The sequence below is a fragment of the Cynocephalus volans genome, chromosome 10 (genome assembly GCF_027409185.1).
Source record: "Cynocephalus volans isolate mCynVol1 chromosome 10, mCynVol1.pri, whole genome shotgun sequence".
Classification (NCBI taxonomy): Eukaryota; Metazoa; Chordata; class Mammalia; order Dermoptera; family Cynocephalidae; genus Cynocephalus; species Cynocephalus volans.
In genome coordinates this window covers 45,121,616-45,134,899 of record NC_084469.1, presented here as the reverse complement: position 1 = coordinate 45,134,899, position 13,284 = coordinate 45,121,616, and the positions used below count along the sequence as shown (strand labels likewise).

At 40.3% G+C, this 13,284-nt stretch overlaps 1 protein-coding gene across 1 annotated transcript in view; it reads right to left on the bottom strand.

Annotated features, from left to right (window-relative positions):
* Nucleotides 1-7,808: 7,808 nt before the first annotated feature.
* The window catches only part of LOC134387363 (multidrug and toxin extrusion protein 2-like), a 59,020-nt gene continuing 53,544 nt past the window's right edge, over nt 7,809-13,284 (bottom strand). The window contains 3 exon segments of the mRNA XM_063109851.1: nt 7,809-8,047; nt 8,332-8,386; nt 9,411-9,505. Coding sequence (XP_062965921.1) covers nt 7,809-8,047; nt 8,332-8,386; nt 9,411-9,505 — 389 coding nt within the window.

The window sequence follows — 13,284 nt, the reverse complement described above, 5'->3', positions numbered from 1 at the left end:
GCAGGACGCAGACACTGTCATCGCCCGTCCTCTTACAAAGCTCTCCTTTGCGGCCTTCACCCCGCTAGCCACCATCCCACCTCCCCGGCCGCAGGCTCCACACACGCAGGCTTCCCCCTGCCTCCGACTCACCGCTCCAGTGGGAGATCGCGGCTCTCCTCGTACTCTACCCGCAGCGGAGGGCACAGCTGATCATTCCCGTTGTCTGGAAGCCTTTGCTTTTCCATCTCCCTGCACTCTTGTGGGTTTCCTTTGAGCTCACTGACTCGGTGCTCTGGGTTTGCCTCTGCTGGATTTCTCCCCGCCTCCCCGACCTCGTAAGTGTTCGGATGTCCTACTGCTCAGGCCTTGGTCCCTGCCTCATCTAATCCCGTGGATGGAGGTCGGAGAAGGCGCTAATCCCAACCTTTCCTCTGAACTCTAAAGGGTATATTCAACTATGTCTTTCATCTCCCTTTGAATTTGTGAAAGGCATCTTAAAGTCAGCTTTGAGTAGAACTTTTGGTTTATCCTCCTCCACCGAAAACACACAGTGCATTCTTCCTACAGCGTTCCCTATCTTGATAAATGGGACCATCCTTCGTCCCGTTTACTCAGGCCAGAGTCCTTGGACTCATCCTTGACTCTTCTCTCTGACCCTGTCTTCAGAATACATGTTGAATCCAAGCACTTCCACCCTACTTCAAACTGCTACCGGGAGGCAGCTCCAGGTTCTTGGTCTGTCCGTGAAAAGAAAAATCTTTCTCACAGAACTGACGAAAGGAAAGGAGGAGAAGGACAGAGAAACGGAACGTAATCGAGCTTTGTTATCAAGCGAAGTGCGCGGGCCTACAGCAAGGGAGAAACGCACGCCCCAGATTCTTAGGGGGAGGGTTCGTGTGCTGCTCTGGGCCGGGCTGTTCCTCTGTCAACCACAGGGGACGAATCTTCGGCTGTGGGGGAGAATCTAAGGTAATTAAGGCCTAATGAGGTAGTATCAGCTTCCTGTCATGCATCCTTGAGTTTCTGAAGTTGCCGGGGTCACTCTCTTAACTTTGGCTGATCCACTCTGAGTATTTATGAGCTGACTCCCTAGGGCATGTCCCTATTCTGCACAGCCTGAAAACCATAATCATTTTTCGCCTGAGCTATATGGTTATATATAGCAATGGCATCCTAATGGTCTCCTTTCTTGACTCTGTGAAGGTTATTTTTCTGTTATTTCTCGGTTCTGTATTTGCCTTCTTATACTCTGTACTGCAAAGGCCCAGCGTGTGTAAACCATAGTCCACAGGTTTACATGCCAGCTGGCTTCCCAGAAAATTCTGCCAGTAGGAGGCACTAACAGTAGATCAGAAGGCTGGAGGAGGAGAGTAACTTTCAGTCAATAGCGTGGCAGTTGCTGGCCATTTCTATAGTGAAAGTGGAAGTAGGATTATTCACTGTCTAGGAGTTCCTTCCATGGCCAACGTGGCACCTCCCTAGTAAACAGGATGACAGTGACAGCATCAGTGGCACAGGAGCTTGTACATCCCCATGTGTTCCAGCCAAGGGTATTTTTAGCAGCTTCTGATTTTGTCGCCCCATTCTTCCTCTTGACATGTATTACTCTTAAAATTCCATCTGCATAAATTAACTAGAGTGGTGTTTCTTTCATGACTGGATTCTGACCGATACACTTTGCTATAGCCTATTCTCCACCTGGCTGTCAGTGTCAGAAGGTACCCTGACCATTTTGGTCCCCTATTCAAAACTTCCCAACAGCCTCCTATCACATTAGAATAAAATCCAAAGCCCACAATGTATTCTACAAGTCTTGTATGCCTTGCCCTCTGGCTGCATCTCCAACCTCTTTTTGTAGGATTCTCCCACTTAGTGAGTTCTAGCCAGAGTGGCTTCCTTGCTGTTCATTGAGCACCCTAAGCACATTCCCACCCCAGTGCTTTTGCACTGTCTACTGTGCCTGGAGTGCCCAGCTAACTTTGACACTTAACTCAGTTTCTGCTTAAATGTCACCTCCTTGAAGAAGCTATCCCTGACCACCATGTCTAAAATATCAGTCTCTGCTACTCTCTGTTCCTTATCTCGTTTTATTTTTCTTAATAGTATAGATGTATCTATTTATTTGTTTATAGATGTATTTATTTATTTGTTTATGTCCCCACTGAAATGTCTTATAAAGCCAGGGACTTTGTCTTTCGTGTTCATTGTAATATTAGTATCTAGTATTAGTTCCATGTGTTAGTAATATGTAGAACTTGGCCCATAGTAGGTACTCAAATATATATTGAGTGAATGAATGGTACTCTGTTACATACTCTATTTTCAATGTCTTGGCAGTGTCCACTTTTGTGGCTTTCTCAAAATCCTGTAATTTGAGGCCTATTTCAGGAGATTCTTGGTAAAACAAGGAAATGGGCAAGACCATCAAACTCTTCTTCACCTTTACTTCTTCTTTGCCTGCTTTGGGCAAAAAAGAAAAAACAAAAAAGTCCACATGGAAATACTGTGGTTAAAGTTGGAAGACTGCAGGAGAGAAGTTGGGGGGAAAGGTAAACAGGCTTCTTACATTACAGGGAAAAGCAGTAGCCTCTAACACATTCCAGGTCTTTACATCAGCTCCATTAAGTAATTGAGGATTGGCTGTGCGTCGCAAGGCAGCGCTCTAATGGTGATCTTAGAACCATAGTAATGTTTAAATTAGCTCAAAGGTCGACCGCAGAATATAACCAATTATCTTTTTCATTGGATCTGAAAGACTGACAAGTTTTAAACTCTGAGCTAGCAAACATTATGTAAGGGAGTAAGTAAATTATGAATCATGCTACAGTTTTCAGTGTAAATAATGGACAGAATTCCAGTGTGAAATTGGAGCAGGAATCAGTATCATCTAAGGCAAGTTAATCTCTGGCTCTCAAAGCTCTGCCACTTCTGCTGAGAACAAGATGTGAGTATTTCTTCAAAAGAATGTATGGTGATTCCAGTGAAATAATTACCAGGAGTGTGACTGTCTACTGACTTTTGAACATTTCTTTACTGGAGAAATCAATTGATGGCATTTTGTTGGGCGTATTTAAAAACCACATCCAAATGCTTTAATAGAACAAGGTGAATATTTATGGAACTAAAGAGAGGAACTAGGTTAAAAAGGAACATAGTTAAAGTTGTAATTCTTTTACTACACCACATTTTGAATATGATATACTCATTGTTCTAAGTAGTTATGGGCCAGAAAAATCACCACTGCAGGACACAGGGCTATGGGGTGAGTCCTCACAAGCTACTTCTTTCAGGAAATGTGTAGACTATGGTAATTTTAGTATGCCTGCCCACTTAGCTTTTCCAACTCCCTTTTTCAGTTAAGAAAAAAAGGTTCCTCTATTATGAGTGATCCACTCCATAACCCCTCCGCACCACAGCCTCAGGGTTTCCTCATGAACCAGGCCCATCTACTCAGAGAATCAAATTTTCCTAGCCACAGTGTTTAATTCAGGAATGTGCAGGTGACCCAAACCTGACCATTCAGCCCTCCCTGGAACTTTTGTTAGAACTGTCGTGAAAGAGACGTGACGACATGATTTTCCCTATGAGATCACTAGCTATGTGGATGGTATAATCCTACAGTCACCTGTAGTTAATTTTCTGGCATCCGGAGGGAAATGACTCCCCGAGAATAAAGTCAATACGGAAGAAAGCAGAACTCAGAGTCAAAGTCCTGATAAGATTATCTGTGCTTGGTAAAAGCTTGAAGCTAAAAGTACGTCTAGACTTCATAGTTCCACAGCTAGTAAATTTCCAAACATTAGGGACCCAAAGTTTAAGCTGACTATTAGCCTCTTGCCACCAAAAGAGACTTGGTTATTATGAAGAGACTTGCCAAGTTTCACTCAATTCTGTTGTCCATGTCCTCAGATTAATTCCACTGTGGAGAGGAGGAGTTAAAACATCATAAAACTGTGAAAATATATCTAAAGCAGTGAATATATTCCTTGCAGCGGAACATAAATAAGGAGTAAATCATACCTTACTTTCTAGGAAACTAAATCAGGGGCAGAGGAAGAAAGAAGTCCTGGGAACACACACAGCCTTAGTCCCCCTGAGGTTGAGAGAATTAAGAGTCTATTTCACCCTTGCGTTTAAGAAAGCTCTCTCTGCTGACGACTGAAGAGATCAAAGGTCTAAACCTTGCGTATAGGCTACCATTTTTTTTGGTAATAAACATTATGTTTTTATCAGATATTACATAAATACAAAACAGTGTATATAGTGAATTATTTTGAAGTTAACCTCCCTGTGTATATGCCACGCAGAACATTACCAGCATCCCACCTGTACTCCCACCCAATCACTCCTACAGAATTTCTGGGTGAAAACAAATACATGCTTAACTTAAGTAGCTAAATAATTTTCTAATGAGTTTATACCAATTTATATTCCCCTCCAATAATGTATGACAGTCTAATAGCTGCACAGCCTCTCCAACACTTAATAACGCCAGTTTTTAAAAATTACTCATTCTGGTGGATGTGTAGTGATATCTCATTGTGATATTAACTTGCATTTTCCTGATGACTAACGATGATGGGTACCTTTTCGTATGCTTATTGACTATTTGCATATATTTCCATGGCTGAGAATAAGATTTTATGAAGGCATTTAAAACAACAAACCTGAACTGAAGCCTCAGACTGCCTTTGACGCCTGTCATAACTCTTACCACCCTCTTCTTGTCAGCCTTGTTCACAAACCAGTAACAGCCAGAAGAGAACAAACATAGGACGACAGGGACAGTACAGAGATGCACACACATATAACTCTAAGGAAAAAGAGAAGAAAAAGCTGCACAAAAGAAGCATTCAGATGTATAATTCTCACAATCTCTTAAGAGACTGAAATATAATCTTTGGGGGAAAAAAGCCCAAAGAAAGACTATGAGAGATTTAAGAATAGATGGTCAGACAATCAGAGAGGGTAAACAAGTCACCAAAACCCAGGAAAGAAATATGAGAAAAGATCACCTTAGCAGCGATGAAAGTCATATGAGAAACAAGAAAAGGTAAACAAGAGGTATAAAAAGAGAAGTTTGAGTCTGGCTGGTTAGAGGGTGGTATTATAACACTAAGGTCAAGGGTTCAAATCCCTGTACTGTCCCAGCTACCAAAAAAAAAAAAAAGTTTGGCAAGATGATATAAAGTGAAAAGGAGACAAATACTGTATGATTCAATTTAGATGATGTACCTAAAATAGTCAAATTCATAGAGACAGAAAGTAGTACAGTGGTTACCAAGGGCTCGGAGGAGCTGGGGAAGAGCTGGTGGGAGCAGTGAGTTACTGTTTAATGGATACAGTTTCCACTCAGAGTGATGAAAAGTTCTGGAGGTGGATAGTGGTGGTGGCTGCACGACAGTGCGAAAGTACGAAATGCCACGAAGTGTACATTTAAAAATGGTTAAAGTTGTAAATTTTGTTATGTGTATCTTACCACAAAAAATGAAATGGGAGAGAAAAACATGTAAAAATGATTTAAAAAATAGACGATTCCTCAACATGAGAAAAAGGCCATATATGAAAAACTGACAACATATATCATAATGGTGAAGGACTGAAAGCTTTCCTCAAGATCAAGATCAAGATAAGGGTGTCTGCTTTTGCCCCTTCTATTCAATATTCTTTTATTGAGCTGCTAGATTCTTTATGTTAAAAAAAGCCAGACTCAAAAGATCACATTGTATGATTCCTTCTATATGAAGCATCCAAAATAGATAAATTCATAGACACAGAAAGCAGATTAGTGGTTGCCAGGGACGGGGCGGGAGAGAGGGTTGGGGACTGACAGTTTCTGGGGTTTCTTATTGTGGTGATGAAAATGTCTTGGAGCTAGAGAGAGGTGGTAGTTGCATGACACTGTGAATGTGCTAAGTGCCACTGAGCTGTACACTTGGAAATGGCTATGTGTGTGTTACGTGAAATTTACCTCAAAAAATTCTATCTTTTTTTCTATAGTATCCTATTCTGTATCATGATTGCAATATTCTGTATTACCTCTCTGAAGGTACAAGCTTTGCTACAAACTCTGTTTCTTTCCAGTTGCTTTCCCATATAATGTCCTAAGTTGCTTGTTCACATTCAAGAGAAAGAGACAGGCTGAGGGAAGGGCTGGTCGCTTGGTGGGGCTTTGAACCATGAGCTCCACTCTAGGTCGTCTGCAGTCTTTGTGTGAGGGGGTACTCCATGTTGAGCTATTTTACCTGCCTGTAATCCTGCCGACTGGGCCAATTGTCAAGCTAGGGCTGGGTCTGGAGCTCACAGACCCCTCAAGCCCGTTGTCCTTCACATGCCACACTGGGTCCCCAGACCCCTCACACACTAGGCTGGGTCCCCAGGCCCCTCACATGCCAGGCTGGGTCCCCAGACCCCTCACACGTCAGGCTGGGTCACCAGACCCCTCACATGCAGATCTATGAGCTCAGTAACTGGCAAACAGCAGTAGGTTCGAGAGCATAGCTGCTTGCACAGGGGCCACCCAAGGCAGTCAAAAACGCCAGCCAAGTTGCGGCACCATGCATGCGCACTAACCCCACCCACATACAACTTATTTACAAAGAATGCACTGCACTACCCCCAACTGTGCCTAAGGCAAGGGGACCTGATTAAATTATTCTATTTTCCTGACACTCCATATTAGGATTTTTATTTATTTATTTATTTATTTATTTATTTAGGATTTTATTTTTGGGCTGGCCCAATTCCCTAGAAAACGCTTTAAAAATCTCCTGCTTGCAGAGTGAAGCCACCATAACTGCCAGCATTGTGGGAGTGGAGTAGCAAAAAGAACAGATTTATTCTGTAATTAATGTAAAAGATGCCACAAAAAATGTTAAAAGTCAAAAAACTAAGTTATCTTTTATATTGACTTTATAGCCCCAAATATTGCCAGACACATTTTCAATTTTAGGTTTATTTTATAAAAGCTTACATGGCAGTTCCTGAGACAGGACTTGAACAGGAGATTAATGTACACTCACTGACAAGATTAAGAACTGTAAGGAAAGTAAAAAAAGTTTAGTCAGGATCTCTTGCCTTATCTCTTTTACAAATGGGCAAGATTCAGCACATTCACTAGAAACAAGTTATAAAAGTAGCGTAACTGCGCATGTATGCCCATTTACTGATTCAGCATGTAGTTATGCACTTGGCTTGTGGCCGCTATTGTGTACTAAGATTATAAAGGTAACTGCTCTGAACTGCTGGTCAGCAGAGCACAGAGGGACAGCAGAGCATGGAGGGTCAGTGGAGTAGAGCCAGAGCTCATGTCTGAGAATAAAGCATGACTGTGAAGCTCATATCTGAAGAATGAAGTATGTCTACCTTGCATAAAGCTGCCAGAATCTTCTTTTAATTACCTGACTCACGACCTGCACAGGAAATGGTGGAAGGATCTGAGATCCAGCACCACAAGTACATTAACAGAAAATACAAACACAACTAGATCAGCAATAATATTTTATAGGACAACGATCCACTTTCCTAGAAGAAGAAAGATGGTCAATATTAGAGTAAAGAACATTTACAGCAGGGAAAATCATATTTACATATTTAGAAATCATGATAGAGTTAACCAAGAAAACTTTTCCTAAAATTAAAGCTCCTTTCTTGATATCCGTTAGGATAGTGGAGTCTCTTTGAATAATCAGGGAAACGTCACTGTTATCCTTTCCACCCACAGTTGAGAGTGAAAACACCATAAAAATAACAAGTCACCTCTCTTGCTTAACATATGTCATATAATGATCATTTCTACTTTGTAGACTGATGATAATTCTTCCATTTCAACCACGGTCATTGAAAACTCTTACTAAAATTCCTGCCAGAAAGGTAGCAACAGCAGCAGCTTAAGCCACTCCACGAGAGAAAATCAACTGTCTCACTGTCAAGACGTCCCCAATGGTGGGCACTGTATACTGGGTGTTTTCTTCCACTCCAACCAGTTGCATGTTCTGGTTCTCTGGTCTGATAATATCAGGCAAAATCACTCCATCCGTTACTTCTCTTTCCAGGATAGGCAGATCTGTTTGCAGACAACAATGTGGCATTTAGTTAGGTACCGGACTGGATAAAAGGCTATTACTGAAGTTTACATGAGAATACACTGTAAACAGTGACCACCAATTGTCAGTTAATATGTGAAATTATATTAAAAAACATTTCACAGTTGATCTTGCCAGTTATCAGGACTGAGGCACGTTTTACTGAGCAAAAAGCAGGACCTTATAAACTAAGCAACTCTGGCCATGTTAAGTTTCAGTCTTTGTAAGACAGAGATGAGCGGTGTGAGAGAATGGCCTCCATTACCTGTTGGGGTAGTTACAGTCTCTTTACTTCCTTTTAGCCCAGCTCGAACCTGTGCCTAAAAACAAGTGTCACATGAGTAAATCAAGTCAAGTTGATTTTTTGTCCATTATTAAAACTTCAGTCTAAAGCCACCGATGGAAATACTGCTAAAAGGTTACAACATACATTTGGCAGTCTTTCTTGGTCTGGAAAATGCCATACACCAAGAGAACATAACCCCAGAAAACCACTACTCTTCCCCGCAGTGATCAGCTCACAATAATAATATAAAACACTGCTTGTTGCCACAGTTACAGATTCAACATATTGCTTGTACTTGTGCTCTTTAGTGTTCCTAAACACAGCTAAAAGGACAGAGTCTAAAGGTGAATGGTGTTGTTATCTAACAGGTAGTTTATGCCCCAACTTAATCTGTATAGTCCCTGAATAAATCAAACTGAAGATATGAAAGACATAATACATCATGTTAGACAAATCCAAAGGGGTTTGAAACCTAAAGGGTTATCAAAGCGTAGATGGTGACAGTTGGTACACCTAAAGTCGTCCTCTTGTCTCCTTATTCACAACCCTCCCCTATGCCAACCACCCATCCGTCTCAGCTCAAGCCTCAACCCATGCAAAGAGCTCCCAATTCAACACACATGCTCACATTGGTCAAGATACTGACCCTCTCTCTGTGTGTTGTGGTTCTGCCCTCCAAGGACTTACCACAGATCACAGATATTTAACATTGTTTTTTAGTAAAAAAAGGAGAGAGCCAATTGGTGTAATTGGAAACAAACTACTATTTTTCTAAGACTATTACACCAAAATAGCACAATATTTTTTAACCTAATTCCCTTTTATACCCCCAAGATTCATTCCCTGTTAGTAGATTCTAAATTGACTCTATATTGAAAGGAAAATAGGCTGAAATATGATTTTCTTCTGCTTCCCCTCCCCCAAATTTTAGATGTATTTCATAATCCTCAGAGAGTCACGGTACCAACAGCATTTTTATCATTTGACTCTAACAGATTCCTTACCATGCCATGGGATCAAGTAAAGCCACATTTCTAAAATAACACACTGACTGTTACCTGCTCTGCAGCTCTATTGCAGTTTGTCCTCATGATGTGCACCAAATAGAAAAGGGCTTGAGAGAAGACACAAACTATCAATCCAGACCAGAGACCTGTGGGTATAAAATGAGTATCAGAATTTAGATTTTCTTCAGATCTGCTCCCATGATTATTAAAATTCTTCCCTAACTACTGTATCCACAGAGTAAAATTCTAGTGAAATTAACTTCCCTAAAATTTTAGATAACTATGGACCAGGGATTAGACTAAAGCCTACCACTGAGCTACTAATGGCAATCAACTAACCAATCAATCAACAATACAAAAACCTCCAAAATGGTTTGCTGCTTCATATGCTGCGTTAACAAATACCTACTGGCTCTTTTTGTGCCAGGTAGTGTTTTAAGTGCTGGAGACACAGAACCAAACAGGCGGACAAGGCTGGCACCCTTGTGGAGCTCATGTTCCAGGGGTGCAGGGACAAACAATAAACAAGTGAACAGACAGACACGGTGGCGGTGAGAGCAGTAAGTGGGGTGGCAGATGTCAGGCAGAGCCACGTGGTAGTGACCTGCTGACGAGAGTCCGAATGAGATGGCCAGGTGCTCCTTGAAGTGGGGACCTGAATGGTGCAGTCAGCTGTGGGAAGGCCCAGGGCAGGCACCATGGGCAGAGGGAAGGGCAAAGCCAGGCCCAGAGGAGGAAGCAGCTTGCAAGTTCGGGGAGCAGAATGGCCAGCTGGGAAGGAGCCCAGTGGCAGGGAGTGTGCAGGAGACGAGGTCGGAGGAGCAGGCCGCAGAGGGCAGAGGACATGCATGCAGTGGGAGGGTCCAAGGTTTATTCTAAGTCTAACGGGGACCAAGTGGAGAGTTTCAGACTGGTCTGTGTGTTTATGGGTGTGAGACCCAAATGTTTTCAAAAGCTCACTTTGAAAAAGATGACTCCAACTGCTATCTGGAAAAGATTACTGAGAATCCAAGAGGGCTCCATAAATGAATATATATATATGTAAACAATGCCTGTCTACTTATGAGAACAAACTATTTTAAACCATTTAAAAATGACCATTTATCTATCAACAATTTTACTGCAAAGCTAGCTGCTTAGGCTAGAGTAGGAACATGCTATAAATTGGGAATTAGTTTCCTAATTCATTCATAACTTGTCTGGAAGTCCTACACTGGCAAAAGTACTCCCACATTTCCTTCTGGCAATTAAACAAAAATTGGAATAACCTCTCCAGTTAAGTGATAGATGGATGGACAGTTCATACCCTTGACTGAGTGATTCCATTCCTAGGAATCGATCCTAAAGAAAAGTTCAGGAATGTTGTTAATAATTCATATACATTCATCACAACATAATTTATAGAAAGGAGCAATTTAAATGTCTACTCTTACAGAAGGATTAAATAAATGATGCAAGGAAATATTATACAGTTACTAAAAACCATGTTTTTATCAAGTACATGGGGGAAATTACATATTCAGTATAACCTCACATTTTTGAATGATAGAATAAACACTGGAATAAAACACATTGAAATCCTCAGCTTTTATAGCTGAGGAGTGAAATTATAGGTGATTTTAATTTTCTTCTTTATGTTTTTATGCATTTTAGATAATGTTCAATGAACACTTTCATAATTAAAAAACATTTGTTAACTTTTGTTCTTGAGGACATTATGTTAAGTGAAATACGTCAGACACAGAAAGACAAATACCACATGATCTCACTTATAGGTGGGATCTAAAAAAGTCAAACTCATAGAAGCAGAGAGTAGAATTGTGGATTCCAGGTGTTTGGGGAGAGGAGGATGGAGAGATGTTGATTAAAGGGTACAAATTTCAGTTAGAAGAAATGCATTCGGGATATCTACTGACCAACATGGTGACTATAGTTAATAACAATGCGTTGCATAATCGAAAATTGCTGAGAGTAGAATGGCCAACAGACACATGAAAAAATGCTGAACATAACTCTGCATCCGGGAAATGCAAATCAAAACCACTTTGAGATACCACCTCACTCCAGTTAGGATGGCTAATATCCAAAAGTCTGTGAATGATAAATGCTAGCAAGAATGCAGAGAAAAGGGAACCCTCCTACGCTGTTGATGGGACTGCAAAATGGTGCACCCTTCATGGAAAATGATATGGCGATTCCTCAAACAAATACAGGTAGATCTACCATATGACCCTGTGATTCCACTGCTGGGAATAGACCCAGAGGAATGGAAATCATCAAGTCGAAGGAATACCTGTTCCCCAATGTTTACTGCAGCACTATTTACTGTAGCCAAGAGCTGGAACCAGCCCAAATGTCCACCATCTGATGAGTAGATACGGAAAATGTGGTACATGTACACAATGGAATACTACTCTGCTATAAAAAAGAATGAAATACTACCATTTGCAAACATGGATGGACTTAGAGAAAATTATATTAAGTGAAACAAGTCAGGCACAGAAAGAGAAATGTCACATGTTCTCACTTATTTGTCAGAGCTATAAATAAATAAACACAAACAAATAAAGGTTGGGGTGGGGGAAGAAGACAGGATAACCACAAAAATTCCTTGAACTATTTAAGTCAAGTGAACAGATACAATGTGGGGGGATGGGAGGGGGTGGAGAGGAACAGGTAAAGGGGCATGAAAATCAAGTACAATGTATTTTGAGAAGTAAAATAAAAAATAAATAAATAAGTAAAAAGAAAATTGCTGAGAGTAGATTTTCAATGTTCTCACCACAAAAAATGGTAAGTATGTGAGGTAATTGTCATGTTAATTAGCTTGATTTAGCCATTTTACAATGTATGCATGTATGAAAACATCATGTTGTACACCATAGATATATACAATTTTTATTTGTCAATTTTAAAATGTTACTTAACGAATCTGAGCACTTATGCACAACAGCAGGAAACTAGTGAATAAAACTTAGTAAACGAAAAGGAAATCTGACATGTCACTTATTCTAAAGGAGCTTAAAATCTAATAGGGGAGTGGTTTTTTGGTCCTCCCCCCAGTTTTTTTTTTTTAAATAAAGTTGAATTGTAAAACCGCAGCAGCTTATTAACAGCAGGGACTACTGCTTTGATTACATGGTATTTCCTTAGTGTCTGATACAGAACTAGTACAGAAAAGACAGTAATAAATATCTGGCAGTTCTGTTCCCAGATAGAGAATGATGGATTCCAGTTTGAAATTGATCAAACACCCCAGGGCTCCCAGCCTGTACCAGTCATTACAAAGAGAGATGACATTGAGATGGTTACTCATTAAGCTGCCAAGTGACAACGTTTCCAAAAAGACAAGAAAAGAAACTAAACACCTACATTTGTGTGGACACAAGAAAGCTCTTCTGACAGCTACAAGATTAAAATTTCATAAAGAAATGGGGAGAGAATCAACATTTCTTACATGGTAAAAATATACTGGTTGGATACATAACGAAAGGAGCTATTTGAATACATACGACAGCATTCATTCAGTTCTCTACTTAGGTATTTTTAATAAAAAATAAAATTCATTGTTGCTAAAAGAAATCTATAGAAAATGAAGATGTGGACATACGTGCAAAGCACATATATGATAACGTCTCCCAAAAGCACATAATAAAATTTTCACAGTTCTATAAATTTAGAACCTCAATAAAAAGATGATTTTCTAAAAATATATAATTTATTCATAAGTCTAAACAGACTGATTTTCAGAAGAGAAACTGAGGAAGTTGTGAGAAGGATAAACTCCTCCAAAAAACAAAGTCACGCAGTTTCAAGGAAGAACTCTACTACACCTTTATAAAACAGATAATTCTTACAATGTTTAAATTGTCCTGGGGAATAGAAAAAGAAAAAAAAAAAATTACCTTTAGAAGTGAGTATAACA